A 23350-nucleotide genomic window follows, 5' to 3' on the forward strand; every position below is an offset into this window, starting at 1 on the left:
GCAGGAGAATGGCGTGAACCCAAGAGGCGGAGCTTGCAGCGAGCCGAGATCTGGCCACTGCACTCCAGCCTGGGCGACAGACCGAGACTCCATCTCAAAAAAAAAAAAAAAAGAAATAATTTTTCTCCCCCAAATGAAGATAAAGTCACTTCTCACAAAATAAACATTAATTTAGCAGAATTAAGTTTCCTCTTACGGCCTTTGATGCTTGAGGATTACCAAGGATCTATGCAATAGAGCACTAAATTTTGGAATTAGTTGAGAATTATCCCAAATTTCCTCTAGTAAACATAATTTTAGCCACAAATGAAGACAAAAGATAAAAGTAATTAACTAAATTATAGAAGAACATCTCTCGTCAGAAATTAATAGATCTTATTTAGGTTTCTAGGAAGCATTTAGCTACATAAAACTTATAGGGAAAAATGGCCATATTTGAAAATTGCTACTAGGATCAACGTAGAGCACAGGATTGTAGTGAGCAGAGTCACAGAACATACTAAAGAGGTGTGTATAGTCAGTCCCACTGGAACCTGTAGAGTCACATTCTTATATACCTATGGAGAGAGAGAAGTTAGACATTTAAAATGCATGTCATGGGCCCGGTGTGGTGGCTCATGCCTGTAATCCCAGCACTTTGGGAAGCCAAGGCAGGCAGATCGCTTGAGGTCAGGAGTTCGAACACAGCCTGGCCAACATCTCTACTAAACCGTCTCTACTAATAATACTAATAATACAAAAATTATTCAGGTGTGGTGGCAGGTGCCTGTAGTCCCAGCTACTAGGGAGGCTGAGGCAGAACAACCACTTGAACCCGGGAGGCGGAGGTTTGCAGTGAGCTGAGATCGCGCCACTGTACGAAAGCCTGGGCAACAGAGGAAGACTCCGTCTCAAACAAATTAAATAAATAAATAAATAAATAAAAATAGTAAAACAAAATGCATGTCATAAGGTGAGACCACTATTTCTTTGATTTTTAATTGGATCTTTTTCTTTCCTTTTTGTTTTAAATATCTTTCAGCCAGTGCTACACTACATGTAATATTATTGGTTTGAATGACTTTTGAATCTAACATTTCATTTAATGTTACAGAATCAGACTCAGTTCCCATAATAAGTTGCTAAATCTCATTAGTTCTGATTTTTCTGCTTTTTACATAAAGTATATTCTTTTAAGAAAAGCTATATCCCAGTGTCACCTCTGTAATCAATATAAACATTTACTTCTGGCCGGGCGCGGTGGCTCAAGCCTGTAATCCCAGCACTTTGGGAGGCCGAGACGGGCGGATCACGAGGTCAGGAGATCGAGACCATCCTAACACGGTGAAACCCCGTCTCTACTAAAAAATACAAAAAACTAGCCAGGCGACGTGGCGGGCGCCTGTAGTCCCAGCTACTTGGGAGACTGAGGCAGGAGAATGGCGTAAACCCAGGAGGCGGGGCTTGCAGTGAGCTGAGATCCGGCCACTGCACTCCAGGCTGGGCGGCAGAGCGAGACTCCGTCTCAAAAAAAAAAAAAAAGAAAAGAAAAAAACCTTGTTATTCACCTACTGTGCAACTGAATGTGATCTTTGCTATGACCAGCAATGCAAAAGTTCCTACATTCAACTCGGTTCTATTTTCTATTTGGTTTTGAAGATAAAGGAGTTCTGTGAAAAACACTGGGAAAGTTTATACTTTAAAAAGAAGTTTTAAGGCCGGGCGCGGTGGCTCAAGCCTGTAATCCCAGCACTTTGGGAGGCCGAGATGGGCGGATCACGAGGTCAGGAGATCGAGGCTATCCTGGCTAACACGGTGAAACCCCGTCTCTACTAAAAACTACAAAAAACTAGCCGGGCGACGTGGCGGCACCTGTAGTCCCAGCTACCCGGGAGGCTGAGACAGGAGAATGGCGTGAACCCGGGAGGCGGAGCTTGCAGTGAGCTGAGATCCGGCCACAGCACTCCAGCCTGGGTGACAGAGTGAGACTCCGTCTCAAAAAAAAAAAGAAGTTTTAAAAAACATTAAAATGTAGGTAACTTGGGAATACTTTTTGTTTTCTTTTTGTAAATACCTGAATTATGATTTCACACACCCAAAAATACAAGTAACCAACCCAATCCGTAACAAAGTGCTATCTGAAAACCATCATTCAAAAAATGACATCTTCAACAAACCTTGGGATGGAATACCACCTTAGTAATGGCCACCTGTTTTTTCTGGTGTATCTAAAGATGAAATATATACAAAGTTGGCCGGGTGTGGTGGCTCACGCCTGTAATCCCAGCACTTTGGGAGGCCGAAGCGGGCAGATCACGAGGTCAGGAGTTTGAGACCAGCCTGGCCAACACAGTGAAACTCTATCTCTACTAAAAATACAAAAATTAGCCGGGTGTGGTGGCGGGCGCCTATAGTCCCAGCTATTAGGGAGGCTGAGACAGGAGAATCACTTGAACCCAGGAGGCGGAGGTTGTGGTGAGCCGAGATTGCGCCACTGCACTCCAGCTTGGGCAACAGAGGGAGACTTTGTCTTGGGGAAAAAAAAAAAAAGTATATATATATACATACATATATATATTTAAAAACTATATTTACAGTGTTAAATTATGACCTCTTTTTTTTTTTTTTTTTTTGAGACGGAGTCTTGTTCTGTCGCCCAGGCTGGAGTGCAGTGGCCGGATCTCAGCTCACTGCAAGCTCCGCCTCCCGGGTTCACGCCATTCTCCTGCCTCAGCCTCCTGAGTAGCTGGGACTACAGGCGCCCGCCACCTCACCCGGCTAGTTTTTTTTTTTTTTTGTATTTTTTTAGTAGAGACGGGGTTTCACCATGTTAGCCAGGATGGTCTCGATCTCCCAACCTCGAGATCCGCCCGCCTCGGCCTCCCAAAGTGCTGGGATTACAGGCTTAAGCCACCGCGCCTAGCCAAATTATGACCTCTTATGGCAAGTTACAGAATTTTAAAGACAACTGAGGTCAGATGCGGTGGCTTACGCCAAAAATCCCAGCACTTTGGGAAGCTGAAGGGGATGGATCACCTGAGGTCAGGAGTTTGAGACCAGCCTGACCAACGAGGTGTATTTTTAGTCTCAACTAAAAATACAAAAATTAGCCAGGCATGGTGGCAGGCACCTGCAGTCCCAGCTACTTGGGAGGCTGAGACAGGAGAACTGCCTGAACCCAGGAGGCAGAAGTTGCGGTGAGCCAAAATTGCGCCACTGCACTCCAGCCTGGGCGACAGAGCAAGACTCCGTCTCGAAAAAAAAAAATAAAGACAACTGAATTCAAAATGTTTTAATAGGGTCACCACTTACCTTGTAGCAATGCACTAAATCAATAAATCATAAACACTAAGCATACTCTTCATTGACATAATCAATCAAATGCAGGTCTCCAGATGTATTTTAGAGTTTGAGAAAAATTTCCAGGTACCATATGGCAATGGTAATCTACTCGAAAACAAATCTACACTGCATAGGATTGCAGAGTCATCCATCTTCCCAACTGTATGTTCAATGAAAGTTCCCCAACAAAAAACAGCAGTGCTTTGTAGTAACCCTTTGCTGTCAGAGAAAACAGTTTCCTATATTAGAAAATGCTAATCTCAGCTGGGCACGGTGGCTCACACCTGTAATCCCAGCACTTTGGGAGACCAAGGTGGGCGGATCACCTAAGGTCAGGAGTTTGAGACCAACCTGGCCAATAGGGTGAAACACTGTCACTACCAAAAATACAAAAATTAGCCGGATGTGGTGGTGCATGCCTGTAGTCCCAACTACTTGGGAGGCTGAGGCAGGAGAATCACTTGAACCTGGTAGGTAGAGGTTGCAGTGAGCCGAGACTGTGCCACTGCACTCCAGCCTGGGCAACAGAGCAAGACTCTGTCTCAAAAAAAAAAAAAAAAAATGCTAATCTCTTAAATGTGGCAGAAACATTACAGAAAGAGCTTTAAATGAGGCACATGATCTAAAAAACAACATAAAATATTAGCTTACTGATTTATACTTCATCTTGTTCCACTGGCAGATATCCTCGTTCTCCAAAGCACAAGGAGCTGCCACTTCTGAGTGAGCCCAGCATTTCAAAATTGGGAACTCTGAGAAAAGTGGTATAAAATGATGTCAGAAAACCTGTATTTGGACTCAAAGCTAGGCTTGTATTAAACCTCAATAGATAGAAGTAGTCAAACATTTTAATACATTATGTATATGATCTGGACCCATCTATCACATTCTGTTATTTTAGCATCCTTTTTTTTTTTTTTCTTTTGAGACAGAATCTTGCTCTGTTCCCCAGGCTGGAGTGCAGTGGCGCGATCTCGGCTCACTGCAAGTTCCGCCTCCTGGGTTCACGCCATTCTCCTGCCTCAGCCTCCCGAGTAGCTGGGACTACAGGTGCCCGCCACCACGCCCAACTAATCTTTTTTGTATTATTAGTAGAAACGGAGTTTCACCATGTTAGCCAGGATGGTCTCGATCTCCTGGCCTTGTGATCCACCCGCCTCGGCCTCCCAAAGTGCTGGGATTATTAGGCGTGAGCCACTGCGCCTGGCCTTTTAGCATCCTTTTTTATGTGAGTGCCTAAGAAATTAGAAAATTACAAAAGTATTAAAGTTGAACATGACTTCTTCGTTTTTTTTTTTTTTTGAGACAGAGTCTCACTCTGTCACCCAGGCTGGAGTGCAGTGGTGCAATTTCTGCTCACTGCACCCTCCACCTCGTAATTCTCCTGCCTCAGCCTCCAGAGTAGCTGGGATTACAGGTACCTGCCATTGTACCCAGCTAATTTTTGTATTTTTAGTAGACATGGGGTTTCACCATCTTGGCTAGGATGGTCTTAAACTCCTAACCTCGTGATCCACTAGCCCCGGCCTCCCAAAAGTGCTGGAATTACAAGTGTGAGCCACCATGCCCGGCCGAACATGACTTCTTAATGAATCTCACTGTACTCAAATTTGGGGCTGCTCTTAAAAATTTAATGTAAACTTCTTTTTGAAGCATCACTCAGAAAAGTAAACATATCGTAAGTGCAAAACTCAGTAAATTTCCATTTGAAATACACCCATAAAAGAGCATTCAGATAGGCCGGGCGCGGTGGCTCAAGCCTGTAATCCCAGCACTTTGGGAGGCCGAGACGGGCGGATCACGAGGTCAGGAGATCGAGACCATCCTGGCTAACACGGTGAAACCCCGTCTCTACTAAAAATACAAAAAAAAAAAAAAAATTAGCCGGGCGAGGTGGCGGGCGCCTGTAGTCCCAGCTACTCGGGAGGCTGAGGCAGGAGAATGGCGTAAACCCGGGAGGCGGAGCTTGCAGTGAGCTGAGATCTGGCCACTGCACTCCAGTCCGGGCGACAGAGCGAGACTCTGCCTCAAAAAAAAAAAAAAAAAAAAAAAAAAAAAACTTCCCATCTGTCGGTTTTTAGTAATAGTGCTACTAACCTTTTTTTTTTTTTTTTTTTTTTTTTTGAGACAGTCTTGCTCTGTCTCCCAGGCTGGAGTGCAGTGACACGATCTCAGCTCACTGAAACCTCTGCCTCCCAGGTTCAAGCGATTCCCGTGCCTCAGCCTCCCAAGTAGCTGGGATTACAGACACACACCACAACACCTGGCTAATTTTTATATTTTTAGTAGAGATGGGGTTTCACCATGTTGTCTAGGCTGGTTTTGAACTCCTGACCTCAACTGATCTGCCTGCCTCGGCCTCCCAAAGTGTTGGGATTTCAGGTGTGATACACTGTACCTGGCCCCAGCGCTACTATCTTTTATAAACATTCTAAATCAACCCAAATTTGAAGACACAAAGAACCAAAAACTGAAAGGAACTTCTTAAAGAAAACGTCTTGGCCGGGCACTGTGGCTCACAGTGTGTAATCCCAACACTTTGGGAGGCCAAGGTGGGCGGATTACGAGGTCAGGAGTTCGAGACCAGCCTGGCCAACATAGTGAAACTCCATCTCTACCAAAAATACAAAAATTAGCTGAGCATGGTGGCACACACCTGTAGTCCCAGCTACTCAGGAGGCTGAGGCAGGAGAGGCGGAGACTGTGGTGGTGAGCCGAGATCACGCCACTGCACTTCAGCCTGGGAAACAGAGCGAGACTCTGCCTCAAAAAAAAAAAAAAAAAAGGCCGGCGCGGTGGCTCAAGCCTGTAATCCCAGCACTTTGGGAGGCCGAGACGGGCGGATCACGAGGTCAGGAGATCGAGACCATCCTGGCTAACACGGTGAAACCCCGTCTCTACTAAAATATACAAAACATTAGCCGGGCGAGATGGCGGGCGCCTGTAGTCCCAGCTACTCGGGAGGCTGAGGCGAGAGAATGGCGTAAACCCGGGAGGCGGAGCTTGCAGTGAGCTGAGATCCGGCCACTGCACTCCAGCCTGGGCGACAGAGCGAGACTCCGTCTCAAAAAAAAAAAAAAAAGGAAGAAAGAAAACGTTCTTGAGAAGATTGCAAAGGCTAGAGTGCAGTGGTGCAATCCTGGCTCACTGCAACCTCCACCTCCTGGGTTCAAGTGATTTTCCTTCCTCAGCCTCCCAAGTAGCTGGGATTACAGGCCCCTGCCACCATGCCCAACTAATTTTTTGTATTTTTAGTAGAGATTAGTAGAGATGGGGTTTCACCATGTTGGTCAGGCTGGTCTCAAAATCCTGACTTCTGATCCACCCGCCTCGGCCTCCCAAAGTGCTGGGATTACAGGTGTGAGCCACCTCGCCCAGCTAATTTTTCAATTTGCCTAAATTCCCACATAAAAACAGAAACAACAATCACGCAGCAAAATAAAAACCTCACAGACAAAATTTACAACCAAACTAGGTGATAAAGTATCTTCCCAAACATCAAAATGCACGCAAGTGGAAACAAAACATCAAAAGCCACAGAGCCCTGCACCACTGGTACGAAGAAATGAAAAGCAACAGAGGGCCAATGTGGACCAAAGGCTGCAAAAATAAATACACAGTACGTGCCTACTAAGATTAAATGGCTACTGAGAAGAGAACACAGCACTACCTATAGTTCTGTCAAAGGAATCAAACCTGAATCTGATCATTCCTCTGGAGCCAGCTGCCAATTTCCAGTAAGTAAAGAAGTAGGAGGAACATGAGTACAATGAGCAAAACCCCAGCTACGACCAACTCGGCAGGTCAAATGGCCCAGGTTCTTTCAACAGTTAAGTTTGGAAGAAAGGAAAGGGATAGAGAGAAACCTGTAAATTAAGAGACTTGATGGAAATAGTAGATTTTTATAAATGGACAAGATCTTAGTCTTGGTACAGTATCTTGGAATGCCCATCTGGATGATAAACATAAAGAAACATAAGGAAGTATTTGAAAGTCAGGATGGTGGGTTAGTCGTAGAGGGAAGGAGATGACAGTTGGGGCAGCGGTGTCAAGGACAGGGATGGCAAATGCATGTTTCTTTTTAACTTTTTGATTGTAAAATAAAGCACACACATAAAAATCTACTCCAATACATAGTTTAGTGAATTATTATAAGGCAAATACCCTTCTAACTAACACCTAGGTCAAGAAATAGAACTTTGGCCGGGTGCGGTGGCTCAAGCCTGGAATCCCAGCACTTTGGGAGGCCGAGACGGGCGGATCACCAGGTCAGGAGATCGAGACCATCCTGGCTCACACGGTGAAACCCCGTCTCTACTAAAAAATACAAAAACCTAGCCGGGCGAGGTGGCGGGCGCCTGTAGTCCCAGCTACTTGGGAGGCTGAGGCAGGAGAATGGCGTGAACCCGGGAGGCAGAGCTTGCAGTGAGCTGAGATCTGGCCACTGCACTCCAGCCCGGGGGACAGAGCGAGACTCTGTCTCAAAAAAAAAAAAAAAAGAAAGAAATAGAACTTTGCCAGCCACCCTAGCAGAAGGATAACTTGCCACTATACCTTTATTCTTATTTTCTGACCCTTAGAAAACACCTGCAGCCCTCACCTTGGTCACAAAACATCAACAAATCTGGGTGATTGATCACAATCGAGGTTTCTCCATCGTGACTGTGTGGCCGATGATAGCGGTAGTGCACAGGCAAAAAGGCTTGAAAACAGTCAATGCACTGTGAATCTTGTCTGGCATAAATGAGAACTTCAGATGCCTTGGACAAATAGTTAGGGGCCTCTATATCAAAATTTTCTGAAACCATCACTGCCTGTTCAAAAAGAAAATAAATATTAATCAAGAAGAAATGAATGAGGAAGATTGTTTAAAAGTTAAAACCGGAAGACTATATTCAGATACACATAGCAGTGTCAAATTTGCCCCCTTTATAAATAATTTCCATTCCCCTTCCATCCTCAATTTTAAGGAGAGAAACAGAAGACAATTTATGGTTGATAAAAGTTTGCTTACTAAAAATAAACTGGGGGAATTATATTCTAGGGTACCAAATTTCCCCGTAATAAAAATTATTCCTGTAATATTTTCTTATTAGTCTGTGTTTAGGTGACAAAACAGGTACCTAAGAACTGAGAAATTTTGTGAATATAGCATTATTCAATAAGCACAAAACGATGACAAAGGGTGAAACCTGTATTGAGTTAAAATGACTGGTATCATTCTGACAATTTCCTGTTCTTCAGAGAAGCAAGTGAGAGGGCAGCGAATATGAGCACTGCGGTCAGGAAGTCAAAGCAAAGGCCAGCACTCTTTCTAGAGAGGGTATAAAAAGTTAATGGAAAAAATAGTAAATGATTTCTTAAAATAATATGGTAAAAACTATTTTATAGAAAAGGATAGTATTCACCAAAAGTGAAAATGTACACATGGCAGAAATTAGGCTTGAGTTATAACATGTATATTTATTTATTACACATATATATATCCACATATACATACATATTTATGTACACACACACATATATCCACATACACACACAGGCATTATACACATGACCTATGTGTATATGTATGGAGGTACACACACACACAACTTCTCTTTAGATTGTCCATTGCAAAACCTGGGTATAACTCAGAGAAACAAACAGCATTAACTCCTTCCCATCACATCAAGCATCCGAACTGTCCTCTGACAGTGACACCAAGTGCTACGTTTTCTTTTCATGTTGTTCCTTTTCAATGAATCACAGCAGGAACAGAACTCCTTGGCAAAAGTCAAGGAATTGTATTATCTCATGAGTCATAAGGGACCTTAGAAGTAATAAAATTAAACCACGGTACCAACAAAGGTATTTTTCAGGTGTACCGCCACTGCTTGAATACTTCCAGTGACGGGAAGGAAGCTCATTATTATGAGTCATCTCGATCTATCTACCATTACAAGGTTATTTCTTTTTCATGGGTAGAAATTTTATGTACTAGCCTGTAACATTTTTCAGTTGTTCTTGCTTACAATGTCTGCAATAAATTCATTCCTCATTCCACTAGGGATCCTTCAGTCATCAGAAGGCAACCATAGCTGCTGCCACGAAGTCTTCTCCTGACAAGGGAAATGTTCACAGTTCTCCTGGGTTCTCATGACATGGTTTCCAAATCATTCCTCATATTAGCTGCCTTTGAAATACTCATAGAGTACAGCAGCAATATTATCTTCTTTAGGCAAAACTTGCATTAGCTTTTTGGCAGCCTTATCTCACTATGCTTTCTATGCACTACTATCTTATTTTTTGAGACGAAGTCTCACTCTGTCACCCAGGCTGGAGTGCGGTGGCACAATCATGGTGCACTGCAGCCTTGATCTCCTGGGCTCAAGCGATTCTCCTGCCTTATCCTCCCAAAGAGCTGGGATACTAGGCATGAGCCACCGTACCTAGCCTCTTCTTTTTTCAAGACAAGGTCTCACTCTGTCACCCTGGCTGGAGTGTAGTGGCGTGATCATGGCTCACTGAAGTCTCAACCAACCAGGCTCAAGCAATGCTTACACCTCAGCCTCCCACGTAGCTGAGACTATAGACACACGCCACCATGCCCAGCTAATTTTTTGTATTTTTAGTAGAGATGAGGTTTCACCATGTTGGCCAGGCTGGTCTCGAACTCCTGACCTCATGATCCTCCTGCCTTGGCCTCCCAAAGTGTTGGGATTACAGGCGTGAGCCACCACGCCTGACAGTTAACTAATTTTTAAACTTTTTGGTAGAGAGTCTCACTGCGTTGCCTGGGTTGGTTCAAACTCCTTGGCCTCAAGTAATCTTCCTACCTCAGCCTCCTAAAGTGCTTGGATTACAGGTATGAGTCACTGAGCCCAGCCATCTGGGATATTTCTGTCACACATCTTACTTTTACATATGGTATCAATGCTATGCTACATTGTTATTATTTTTGTCAATTATCTTGTAAAGAGATTGAAATAGTAAACAAAAAAAACAAAACAGGAAGTCTTACATATTTACCCCGTAGTTACCACCTCTTATCATCTTTGCTCCTCTGGGTGTAATATCTTTTTTTCTCTTACTACTTTAAAGATTTTCTTTATCATTGTTCTAAGCTATTTGATTATCATATACCTTGATATAGTTTTCTTCATGTTCTTGTACTTCAGCATCTTTCATATTTGAGTTTATAGTTTTCATTACATTCAGAAAGTTTTCAGTCAATTTTTCTTCAAATATTTTTTCCATCTCTGCCTCTCACTTTACCCTCTGGGGACTCCAGTTACATGCAGGGCAAGCCACTTAGTTGTTACACAGTTCATTAATGCTCTGTTCACCTTGTAAATTTGTTTCTTATCTGTTTTACATTTCTGGTAGTTTCTATTGCAGTATCTTCAAGTTCATTCATCTTTTCTTCTGCAATATTTGATCTGCCACTAACTCATTCAGTGTATTTTTCATCTCACACACTGCAGTCTTAATCTTTAGAAGTTCAATGCTGACTTTTAAAAATACCTTCCATGTTTCCAGTTAAATTCTGAACACATGGGATGCAGTTACAGTAACTGTTTTAATGGTCTGTTAATTCTTTTTTTTTTTTAGACGGAGTTGCAGTTTCGCTCTTGTTGCCCAGGCTGGAGTGCAATGGCGCAATCTCAACTCATTGCAACCTCCGCCTCCGGGATGCAAGTGATTCTCCTGCCTCAGCCGCCGAGTAGCTGGTGGTGCCCACCACCACGCCTGGCTAATTTTTTGTATTTTTAGTAGAGACGGGGTTTCAACATGTTGGCCAGGCTGGTCTTGAACTCCTGACCTCAAGTGATCCACCTGCCTCAGCCTCCCAAAGTGCTGGGATTACAGGCGTGAACCACCAACCCCAGTCTATGGCCTGTTAACTCTAACATCTGGGGCAATTCTGGATTGGTTTTAACTGATTGATTCACCTCCTCATTATAGGTCATTTTTTCCCCCCACATCCTTGCTTAGCTGCTAATTTTTTATTAGAGTTAAGAAATTGCTGATTTGATCTTGCTGGATATGTCTGTATTCCTATACATATTCTTTTTTTTTTTTTTTTTTGAGACGGAGTCTCGCTCTGTTGCCCAGGCTGGAGTGCAGTGGCCGGATCTCAGCTCACTGCAAGCGCCGCCTCCCGGGTTCACGCCATTCTCCTGTCTCAGCCTCCCGAGTAGCTGGGACTACAGGCGCCTGCCTCATGGCCCGGCTAGTTTTTTGTATTTTTTAGTAGAGACGGGGTTTCACCGTGTGAGCCAGGATGGTCTCGATCTCCTGACCTCGTGATCCGCCCATCTCGGCCTCCCAAAGTGCTGGGATTACAGGCTTGAGCCACCGCGCCCGGCTCCTATACATATTCTTGAGCTTTGTTTGCAATACAGGTAGTTTACTTAGAAACAGTTGTTTTTTTTTTTTTTTTAAGGTTTTGCTTTTAAGATTTGTTATGTAGGACTAAAGCAATGTTCAGTTTGCCGCTAAGTATTCCCTGCTACTGAGTAAAAGTTCTCTGTGTATCCGTTGTTCAAGAAATTATAAGGCTTTTCTCAGTTTGGTTGTTGGGACGAGGTACTACTCCTGTCCCTGTGTGAGTGCAGTTACTCAACAGAGAGACACTGTTACCGCTCATTTTGTTAGATGGTTCTTTCCCTGGCATCAGGTAGTTTCCTAACATATACACACTGATAAATACTCAGCTACATACTTGAAAGGAACCTTCTGTTATTTCTGGAGTTCTGCCTCCATGAAGTTCTCTCCTCTCTGGTACACTGTCTTGTGAATTCTAGTGACCTCTGTCTGCCTAGAATCTCAACTTTATCTCTTCAACTCAAAAAGTCCACTAGGCTCTGCTTGAGTTTCTCCTCCCTGCATTAAGCCTGAAAACATTCTCAAGGAAATAAGCTGGATGACAGTAGGACTCACCTTACTTATTTCCCTTCTCTTGGATATCTCTGCCCTTCACTGCCTGATATCCAATGACTTTTCTCATTATTTCATGTATTTTGTTTATTTCTTGCTTGTTTCAAGTGAGAGACTAAATCTGTTACCTGTTCTCCACTTGTCCACTTATTAAGTATAAGCCTTAATACTACATACTTTTGAGTAAAACTCACGGTTTCAGAAAGTGTTTCCATTTTGACCTATAAAACAGCGATTTTCTATGTTTCAACCTAATATTATACTGCTTTCAAAGAATCTAAGAGATTTTGATGAAAAAATACATTTAATAACCCTACCTAAAAAAGTGAAATGAGGTTTATTTGATCTGCTTTATCCTTGGTGAACCTACTTAAGGCTTGCATTTATTTTCAAATTATTCACAAACCATCACAAGCTCCTTACAAAGCATTTTGCTGGCACATCACTCATTTAGTTTGGGCCCACAGTTCCATTTGCTGCAGCCAAAAATTTTATTTCCTGGAGCAGAGTCAAGACATTAATCCAGGTATATAAGCATCAATCAGTCCCTACATAAAAATTCCTTCTACCCAGTTATACTTATTATATAATAACACTTAGCATAACAAAGTTTTTTTGTACAAGGAATTGGGCCACAATCTCAACTAGGCAGAAGCAAGCAGCATTTAATATGTCAGGCATCAAATTCCATATATTTAAATGTCACAAATGTAACATCTATTTTTCTAGAAGTTTCCAAAATAAAGAAGTAACTACAGTTACAAGGCTTATAATTAGGGATTAGAAGATTAGAAAGCAGAAAACCAAGATCAAGATAAACTTGTTAATCAATCTATAATGGCACTCTCCACCTGCACCCTTGTAACAGTCACCCTTCAAACATCCAAATCTCATCCCCATCCAAAGGTATGACTTTTTGGGTAATCCCCATCCAAAAAACTTCCATTTTCTTAGAACATGGTAAGTGATTTTATTAAGTAGATTTAAATATGATTTCAACCCATGTCCTTACAAGCCAAACACTGGCTTGAAATTTGAAATCCATTATTTTAAATTTGAAAAACCTCACTTAGAATTCATAATTCATGGCCGGGCGCGGTGGCTCAAGCCTGTAATCCCAGCACTTTGGGAGGCCGAGACGGGCGGATCACGAGGTCAGGAGATCGAGACCATCCTGGCTAACACGGTGAAACCCCGTCTCTACTAAAAAAATACAAAAAAAAAAAAAATTAGCCGGGCGAGATGGCGGGCGCCTGTAGTCCCAGCTACTCGGGAGGCTGAGGCGAGAGAATGGCGTAAACCCAGGAGGCGGAGCTTGCAGTGAGCTGAGATCCGGCCACTGCACTCCAGCCTGGGCGACAGAGCGAGACTCCGTCTCAAAAAAAAAAAAAAAAAAAAAATAGAATTCATAATTCATTGAAGAAAAGAAATAAATGAGAGCCTTCTGGCCGGTGGTTCATGCCTATAATCCCAGCACTTTCGGAGGCCAAGGCGAGCGGATCACCTGAGGTCGGGAGATCGAGATCAGCCAGGCCAACACGGTGAAACCCCCACTCTACTAAAAATACAAAAATTAGCCGGGCATAGTGGCATGCACCTGTAATCCTAGCTACTTGGGAGGCTGCCGCAGGAGCACTCGAACCTGGGAGGCAGAGGTTTCAGTGAGCCGAGATTGTGCCAATACACGCCAGCCTAGGCAACAGGGACTCTGTCTCAAAAAACAAAAAAATTAATAAAATTTTAAAAAATGAGGTCCTTCCGTAATTGTATGTGTATGTGAACTGTGATACATACACAAAAAACTGAGAACACACTTGGTGATTGGGGTTGACATAGGTAGAATGCTATCATGGCATACCTTTTTATATCTACTCAATGAACCCTTGAGAATGTAATTACTTATTCAAAAAAAATTAAAATACAATAAATGGGTAAAGAAACTGGCCTAAACCACGATTAGAAATAAACAAACTGCCATCATGAATAACTATAGATGCATCTATTTTACAGTTTTAAAAATTATAAGTAGATTATAATCTTACCAGCTAAGACAGTGTCTCCCAAAATTTCTTAACAGAAATCACCTAGGTTACATATACCTACTACGTACCCACAATAATTAAAAAAAAAAAAAAGAAATCATCTGGGTTCTTCAAACCAGATTTTCGGGTCCAATCTAGACCGAATGAATCAGGATTTCCCAGGAAGGCAATAATCTGTACAAACGTGCCCCCAAGGAATTCTTATCAAAGTCAGGGAAACTCTTCTAACTAACGGGTAAGATTTAGGCCCAGCAAGGGCAACAATATTGCAACCAGACAATCCTGGGTCCATGTATTGGCTCTTCTATTTACCTATATGATTTTGAATAAGTTATTTGGCCTCCTTGTGCCTCAGTTTTGTTTTTTGTTTTTTTTTTTTGAGACAAAATCTCATTCTGATGCCCAGGCTGGAGTGCAATGATGCGACACTTACCCAGATGTTGGGGTATATGTCATTCTCATTAACAAAGTTACTGTGGAGGCACTATTTATTAATCATTAATTTTCGGCCGGGCGCGGTGGCTCAAGCCTGTAATCCCAGCACTTTGGGAGGCCGAGACGGGCGGATCACGAGGTCAGGAGATCGAGACCGTCCTGGCGAACACTGTGAAACCCCGTCTCTACTAAAAAATACAAAAAACTAGCCGGGCGAGGTGGCGGGCGTCTGTAGTCTCAGCTACTCGGGAGGCTGAGGCGGGAGAATGGCGTGAACCCGGGAGGCGGAGTTTGCAGTGAGCTGAGATCCGGCCACTGCACTCCAGCCCCGGCGACAGAGCAAGACTCCGTCTCAAAAAAAAAAAAAAAAATCATTAATTTTCTCAAGACATACACATACACACAGATAATTTTCTTAGTCACTGAGCTGTGAACTACCTTGCTAAAAAGCATTTAACTAGCTCAGCTTAGTTGGCTTATCCCTGACAAGAGTCACTCACTTGACAAAGACTATGCCCATTCTATCTCTAAAAATGTCACTTCATACACTTTAACAAAATGAAAAGAAAACCTGCTATTTTTCTTTAGTCCAAACTATAGCACCCCAAATTACTTTCTCTCCCAAAAAATCCCCTAATAACTGTACCTCTGTTATGTTTCTCTCTCGTAATGAAGCCAACTCATATGGATCCACAAAAAGTCCTGCAGGAATGTCCTGTTTAATTAAGAGTCGGCAGGTCTGTAAGTCCTCAATGCTTTCTCCAAACTTCACTTTGATTAAAAGGTCTCTGTAAGACAAGTACATTTAAAGTAAATCTCTTCATTCAACTGTTAAATGAGATAACATAACATGGTATTCCTATTAGTGAAAACACTATATTTCAAAATTCATTTTCCAAAAGTAGATTATCAGGTCAAATGAAATATTTATAACATGTCAGAAGCATCCATTAGATCTTTCATAATTCATGTCATAAGCCACTATAGCATTATTGTAAAAATAGACAAAGATCAATGGAAAGGAATGGAATCCAGTAACACACAATTTTCAATAAAGGTACCAACGTAATTTAATGGGGAAAGGATAGTCTTTTCAACAAATGGTACTGAAACAACTGGATATTTACATAGAAAAAAGGCCACAGGGCAGGCATGGTGGTTCATGCCTATAATCCTAGCACTTTGGAAGGCTGAGGCAGGTGTACTGCCTGAGCTCAGGAATTCGAGACCAGCCTGGGTAACATGGCAAGACCCAGTCTCTACCAAAAATACAAAAATTAGCCGGGCATGGTGGCACATGCCTGTGGTCCAGCTACTTAGGAGGCTGAGGCAGAAGAATCTCTTGAGCCTGGGAGGTGGAGGCTGCAGTGAGCCAAGATCATGGCCCTGTACTTCAGCCTGGGGAACAGAGCAAATCCCCATCTAAAAAAAAGAAAAAGGAAAAAAATAGGCCGAGGATGGTGGCTCATGCCTGTAATCCCAGCACTTTGGGAGGCTGATGCAGGAGGATTGCTTGAAGCCAGGAGTTTGAGACCAGCCTAAGCAATATAGAGAGACCCGTCACTAAAAATAATTTTTAAATTAGCCAGGGGTGGTGATGTGTGCCTATAGTCCCAACCACAAGGGAGGGTGTGGTAGGAGAATCTTTTGAGCCCAGGAGGTCAAGGCTGCAGCGAGCTCTGATAGCACCACTATGTTCCAGCTTGGGGGACAGAGACAAGACCCTATCTCAAGAAAAAAAAAAAATAGACAGAGAGAGAAGATATATTTTTTTAAAAAGCTAAATGCAACTTTAAGGGATGAAGAATATAATTTCTGAAATAAAAACTTACTCAGATGTAATTAAAAGCCATTAGATGCTGAAGAAGAAAAGACTAGTGACTTGGAGACAGAGCAACAAAAACTATCCATGCTGAAGCACAGAGAGGAAAAAAGACCAGGGAGAAAAAAAGAACAGCCTCCATGGCCTTTAAACAATATCAAGTAGTCTAGTATACATATATTTGGAGTTCCTAAAATAGAGAAGAGACTGTAACAGAAAAAAAAAAATGAAGATATAATGGCTGAACACTTTCTGAATTTCATAAAAATTATAAGTCTACAAATCCAAGAAGCCCAACCAACTCCAAGCAGGATAAATACAAAGAAAATCACATCAAGGCATATTATTATCCAGTCAATGGAAAACAATCTTTAAAAGTTATCAATAATTATGTAGAGATTAACAAAGATAAGAATAAGCTAGAAGATAATGGAGCAACTTATTTAAAGTAGTAAAAGAAAAGCGGCTGTCAATCTAGAATTTTATATCCAGGAGGAAAATCTTCCATAAATAAAGACAAAATAAAGATTCAGACAAACAAAACTAAGAGAATTTGTCACTGCAAGAAATGACAGAAAGTAAATGATACTAGATAGAAACATAAATCTATAAGAAAGAAGATATCTAAAATGGTAACTATGTGGGGGAATATAAAATACTTTTTTCTCATGTTTTAATTGCTTTCAAATATGATTGCTAGACAAATTGGAGCCCTTGAGCGTTGCTGGTGGGAATGTAAAATGATGTGGCCACTATGGAAAACTCTATGACAATTTTTCAAAAACACAGAATTATCATATGATCCAGCAATTCCACTGCTGGGTACATGAAAGGAGGCATTTAAGAGGCAACAGCCAAAAGGCAGGAGCCACCAAAGTGCCCATCAACAATAAACGGATAAGCAGAATGTGGTATAAACATACAATGGAATATTATTCAGCTTTAAAAAGAAGAGAAATTCTGACATACCCTAAAACACGAAGGAATGGTGAGAACATTACGCTCAGTGAAACAAGCTAGTCACAAATATTATATGATTCCACTTATATGAGGTACCCAGAGGAGTCAAATTCACAGAGACAAGAATGCTGGTTCCCAGGAGCTGGGAGAAAGAGAAATGAGTAGTTATTGCTTAATAGGCAAAGAATTTCAGTTGTACAAAATAAAGAGTTCTGCAAACGAATGGTGGTGATGGTAGCACAATAATGTGAATGTACTTGATGCCACTGAATTGTACACTTAAAAATAGTTAAAATTAGGCTGGGCATGGTGGCTCATGCCTGTAATCCCAGTACTTTGGGAGGCTGAAGCAGGCGGATCATGTGGTCAGGAGATGGAGAACATCCTGGCCAACATGGTGAAACCCTGTCTCCCACAAAAATTAGCTGGGCGTGTTGGTATGTGCCTGTAATCGGGAGGCTGAGGCAGGAGAATCACTTGAACCAGGGAGTCAGAGGTTGCAGTGAGCCAAGATCGCACCACTGCACTCCAGCCTGGGCGACAGAGCAAGACTCCGTCTCAAAAAAAAAAAAAAAAAAAAAAAGGTAAAATTGTCAATTTTATGTTATGGATATTTTATCACAATTAAAATAAATAATGTAAAAAGTGACTGCTTAAAGAAAAACCAATAACAATATATTGTGGGGCTCATAACGCAAGTGAAAAATAAAGTAAAATATGTGATAACAACAGCATAGAAAAGAGAAGGAGATGAAACTGTCCTGATAAAACAGTATCTGTGACATGGAATAAAATTATTTGAAGGTAGACTGTGATAGGTAACGATTGCACAGTGTAAACCCTAAAGCAGCAAATTAAAACCAGAGACAACCAATCAGCCAACACTTGAAATAAAACAGAATGCTTAATAAATACTCAGTGTATCCAAAATAAGGCAAGAAAAAAAGAAGACCAGATGCAACAAAGAGAAAAACAAATAGAAAAAAAAGTAGCTAGACATATTTAAACCAAACCAACCATATTAATATTTACATTAAAAATAAATGGTCTAATCACTCCAATTAGAATGCAGAGACTGACAGATGGATAAAACAGCAACTCCTTTCACAGGCTCTTGGGATTTGGAAAGAAAAAAAAGGCCACCCTTAACTATATGCTATCTACAGAAAACACACTGAAGATAAAGATGATACAAGTAAAAGGATAAAAAAGATATGCAAATATTAATAATAAATATGGGATGGCTATATTAATAGTAGAATAAGGAGACTCCAGGACAAGGAATATTGTCAGTCATAAAGAAAGACATTACACAAAGATTGGCCGGGCGTGGTGGCTCAAGCCTGTAATCCCAGCACTTTGGGAGGCCGAGACGGGCGGATCACGAGGTCAGGAGATCGAGACCATCCTGGCTAACACGGTGAAACCCCGTCTCTACTAAAAAAATACAAAAAATTAGCCGGGCGAGATGGCGGGCGCCTGTAGTCCCAGCTACTCGGGAGGCTGAGGCGAGAGAATGGCGTAAACCCGGGAGGCGGAGCTTGCAGTGAGCTGAGATCCGGCCACTGCACTCCAGCCTGGGCGACAGAGCAAGACTCCGTCTCAAAAAAAAAAAAAAAAAAAGAAAAAAGAAAGACATTACACAAAGATAAAGGGGTCAGTTCATCCAGTTCATCAAGAACATATCAAGAGCATCAAGAACAATCCTAAATGTAGCACACACACCCAAAAACAGAGCTTCAAATAGTCATTGTTAAATTCTATTAAACATTAAAGGAATAAATAATACCAACGCTACACAAGCAGAAACTAGAGAAGAAGAAAATGTTTCCCAATCGATAAGGCCAGCAATGCCCTGACAGCAAAACCAGAATAAGGCATCACAACAGAGTCATGGGCCAATAGCCTTCATGAACATACAAGTGAAAATACCTAGCAAGTTATTAGCAAAACAAATCCAGATCTATTTCAAGAAGATAATATCGAATGACCAAGGAGTAGGTTCACTATTGGAAACATCTATGTACTTCATCATATTAACAGAATAAAATATAAGAATTGTATGATCCTCTCAAAACAGAGGAAGAAAAACTATCTGACAAAATTTAACACCCAATCATAGAAAAAAAAAAAAAAAACTCTCAGGAAACCAGAAACTTAAGAGGAAGTCCTCAACTCATAAAAAGCTATCTACAAAAAACCTAACACAAATATACTTCATGGTGAAATAACTATACCCTTCCCCTTTTTTTTTTTGAGACAGAGTCTCACTCTGTCACCAGGCCGGAGTGCAGTGGCACAATCTCGGCTCACTGCAACCTCCGCCTCCCGGGTTCAAGCGATTCTCCTGCCTCAGCCTCCTGAGTAGCTGGGATCACAGGCACCTGCCACCACACTCGGCTAATGTTTTGTATTTTTAGTACATGTTTCACCATGTTGGCCAGGTTGGTCTTGAACTCCCGATCTCGTGATCTGCCGGCCTCGGCCTCCCAAAGTGCTGGGATTACAGGTGTGAGCCACTGTGCCCGGCATAAAAAAATTAAAAAAAAAAAAAATGAGTCAGAATTTATATATCAAGTATCTGAGAATCATTTCAAAATAATCGCCTTGAGAAGCTTCAGTTGGGGGAAGTTTTCTTGAGGAACAGTTTCCACACCCTTTTGCCAGACTTGTAAAGATCTTCAATACAGGCAAATATTCATCTTTTGAAGACAGTTTCTTTTTTGGAAACAGCCTGGTCATTTAGAATCAACAGCAGTAAGAAATAGTGATTTAGAGTAGTGTATCATAGTACTTGAGATGGCTTTGAAGGATACTAGTACTAAATTTGAGTCACAGCTCTATCACCCTAATTTCTACCAAATTATTTAAATTCTTTGAGCTCTACCTCCGTCATCTGAAAAATAAGAAAAAATCATCTATCTCATGCCATTGTGAAGATTAAATGGAATATTGTATATATAGGCACTGGTTGCATATATAAAAATATACTGTATACGAGACGGTGTGTGTAGGTTCTATACAAATACTATGCTATTTGATATAGGGTACTTGAGCATCTGAGGATTTTGGTGTCCTCAGGGAAGGTCCAGGAGGAACCAATCCCCTCAGATACCAAGGGACAATTGTACGTGGTAAACAATACATATTTGTTTTCTTCTTTGCTCCACTCAATCATTATTTCAAAGTGTGAACCACATATGCCATCACTGAGTAACTCTGAGGAAGCAAGTGATTTTTCTCTTTTCTTTTTGAGACAGACTCTCGCTCTGTTGCCCAGGCTGGAGTGCAGTGGCATGATTTCAGTTCACCACAACCTCCACCTCCTGGGTTCAAGTGATTCTCCTGCCTCAGCCTCCGGAGTAGCTGGGACTACAGGTGTGTGCACCACGATGCCCAACTAATTTTTGTATTTTTAGTAGAGACAGGGTTTCACTATGTTGGCCAGGCTGGTCTCGAACTCCTGACCTTGTGATCCGCCCACCTTGGCCTCCCAAAGTGTTGGAATTACAGATGAGAGCCACCACATCCAGCCTGATTTTTCAACTTATACATATTTCAACCATCAATTTTTTGCTCTCAATTATATGAGACATTATTTTAATAGAAATCGGCCGGGCGCGGTGGCTCAACCCTGTAATCCCAGCACTTTGGGAGCCGAGACGGGCGGATCACGAGGTCAGGAGATCGAGACCATCCTGGCTAACACGGTGAAACCCCGTCTCTACTAAAAAAAAAAAAAATACAAAAAATTAGCCGGGCGAGATGGCGGGCGCCTGTAATCCCAGCTACTGGGGAGGCTGAGGCGAGAGAATGGCGTAAACCCGGGAGGCGGAGCTTGCAGTGAGCTGAGATCCGGCCACTGCACTCCAGCCTGGGCGACAGAGCGAGACTCCGTCTCAACAAAAAAAAAAAAAAAAAAAAGAAATCAATGGGCAACTTACCTGTGGAAACCATCTTTCAAAACTTCTTGCCTCAAAATAATTTCAGAACATGTGGCCCTTGTGCCTATAAGAACCAAAAGATATTTTTTAAAAAATAAAAGCACTGAATAAAACAATATTTAAATAATTAGAAAAGAGTTATTTTAGTAGGCTTTACTTGCCTAGAAAATCTAACCAACCTAAAAACAAAAACTTCTAAAATTTAAGCAATTTGAGAGAGTGAGAGAGAGAGAGAGAGAGAGAGATAAATCTACTTGCAATATAGCACTGTGGTTAAGAACAATGACTCTGAAGTTAGATTGCCTGATTTCAAATCCCAGTCTGCAACTTAATAGCTGTGTCAACTTTGGACAAGATAGTTTATCTCTCTACTAGCTATCATAAGAATTTAATATATATGTAGAAGCACTTAGAACAGTAGTAAGAATACATATTAAGTGTTCTATATAAGTGTTTGTTATTAATATTACTTTATTCAGGTGATCCCAAGATGCCAGAAAGGAACAGGACAGCTAAAGAGCCAGGAAATCTCCATTTTAACCCTAATTCACTGAAACTGTGTATCAGATAGATACATACTGGCAACTTCTATATTCCAACATCCATGCCTACAAAAGCAGGAAAATGGTACATTTATGCCTTGTGGAGATGCTGGAAGGTTTAAAAAAAAAAAAAAAAAAAAGCTGGAGGCACTTAAAGCTTCAACGGGTTCCACTGTAAACTTAGAATAACCAGAAATCTTAGTATACTGACTTCATCCAGATTCCAGACATTCAAGCTGTTACTCAGAGCCAGGTGTGCCAGCTTGCACCTGAAGTGGGAGGATTGCTTGAACCCACGGGATGGGGGCTGCAGTGAGCTATGATTACACCACTGCACTCAAGCCTGGGTGACAGAGAGCAACCTTGTCTCTAAATACAAAAAAAGAAAACTATTACTCAATGGAAGCATCTTAAAACTCAAAATTCAGTTACTATTGACCAGCAACTCTGCCAGGCATTTGCTATGGAATTTTGTCCCATTTTAAAAGCTGTAAATCTGTGGGAAGAACATTTAAAAAACACACAAGCCTGGACAACATAGCGAGACTCCATCTCCATTAAGAAAAATACAAAAATTAGCTACTTAGGAGGCTTAGGTGGGAGGATGGCTTAAGGCCAAGAGGCAGAGGGAGGCTGCAGTGAGCAGAGACTGTACCACTTCACTCCAGCCTGGGTGACAAAGCCAGACCTTGACTCAAAACAAAACAAAACAACACACACACACACACACACAGAGAAAACTATATATTACTATATATTATTTGCATAATCTTGTTATTATTGTTGCATATTGCTGAATCCACTCGATGTATTTCTGAAAAGATACATTAAGAAAAATGATGTGAAGGTGAAACTATCTGAAGGAATGAGGAAAGAATAGAAAAAAATAACATTTTAAAAATAACATCTAACGTGCTAGATCCTCTACTTGGTGCTTTCGTATGTGTTTTAACTTTCACAATCTACAGCAAAATAAGCAAAATCACTGACATTTGTTTGCAGGAGGAAACTTGAACTTCTAAAGCATTAGTAAATGGCCCTGGGTCATACAACTACATGACCGAATAGAAGAAAGGTATGCCTGACTTTTAAAGCCTAAAATACTTCCACGTTCAACACTAAAATTGAAAGAAATTTTAGTGTTACAGCTCTTTTAGAATTTGTCTAGTTACATTTCACTGGAAAACCTCCAACCCTCAAAAAAGAAATTGTATTTGCTTTGGAGAAGCATATGATCTTTTCCCAAATAAACACATCCCCAAATCCCATATGTATCTTATACTAATCCAGATTTTTATTTGTTCTTTTTTTATTTTTATTTATTTATTTATTTTTTTGAGACGGAGTCTCACTTTGTTGCCA

The 23350-nt window shown here is 41.4% G+C and overlaps 2 protein-coding genes and 1 pseudogene across 3 annotated transcripts in view; 1 reads left to right on the forward strand and 2 right to left on the reverse strand.

The window, feature by feature from the left end:
• Nucleotides 1–15494, reverse strand: part of PAK2 (p21 (RAC1) activated kinase 2) — a 123144-nt gene extending 107650 nt beyond the window's left edge. Inside the window, exon 1 of one of the 2 annotated variants that reach the window (XM_033213164.1) lies at nt 15367–15494. The gene's annotated coding sequence lies outside the window, so the exon portion shown is untranslated. Of the gene's footprint in view, nt 1–3972; nt 4076–15366 lie in introns of those variants that run through there. The other variant, XM_033213163.1, reaches the window with a different exon arrangement.
• Nucleotides 1–23350, reverse strand: part of PIGX (phosphatidylinositol glycan anchor biosynthesis class X) — a gene marked incomplete at its 5' end in the record, with an annotated part of 26187 nt that continues 2837 nt past the window's right edge. Inside the window, 5 exons of the mRNA XM_033202508.1 lie at nt 1–557; nt 3973–4073; nt 7922–8135; nt 15367–15508; nt 21447–21510. Coding sequence (XP_033058399.1) covers nt 414–557; nt 3973–4073; nt 7922–8135; nt 15367–15508; nt 21447–21510 — 665 coding nt within the window. The remainder of the gene's footprint in view (nt 558–3972; nt 4074–7921; nt 8136–15366; nt 15509–21446; nt 21511–23350) is intronic.
• On the forward strand, nt 23126–23162 carry LOC117084669 (annotated as a pseudogene).

Source organism: Trachypithecus francoisi, unplaced genomic scaffold, assembly GCF_009764315.1.
Source record: "Trachypithecus francoisi isolate TF-2019V2 unplaced genomic scaffold, Tfra_2.0 Lachesis_group0, whole genome shotgun sequence".
Taxonomy (NCBI): Eukaryota; Metazoa; Chordata; class Mammalia; order Primates; family Cercopithecidae; genus Trachypithecus; species Trachypithecus francoisi.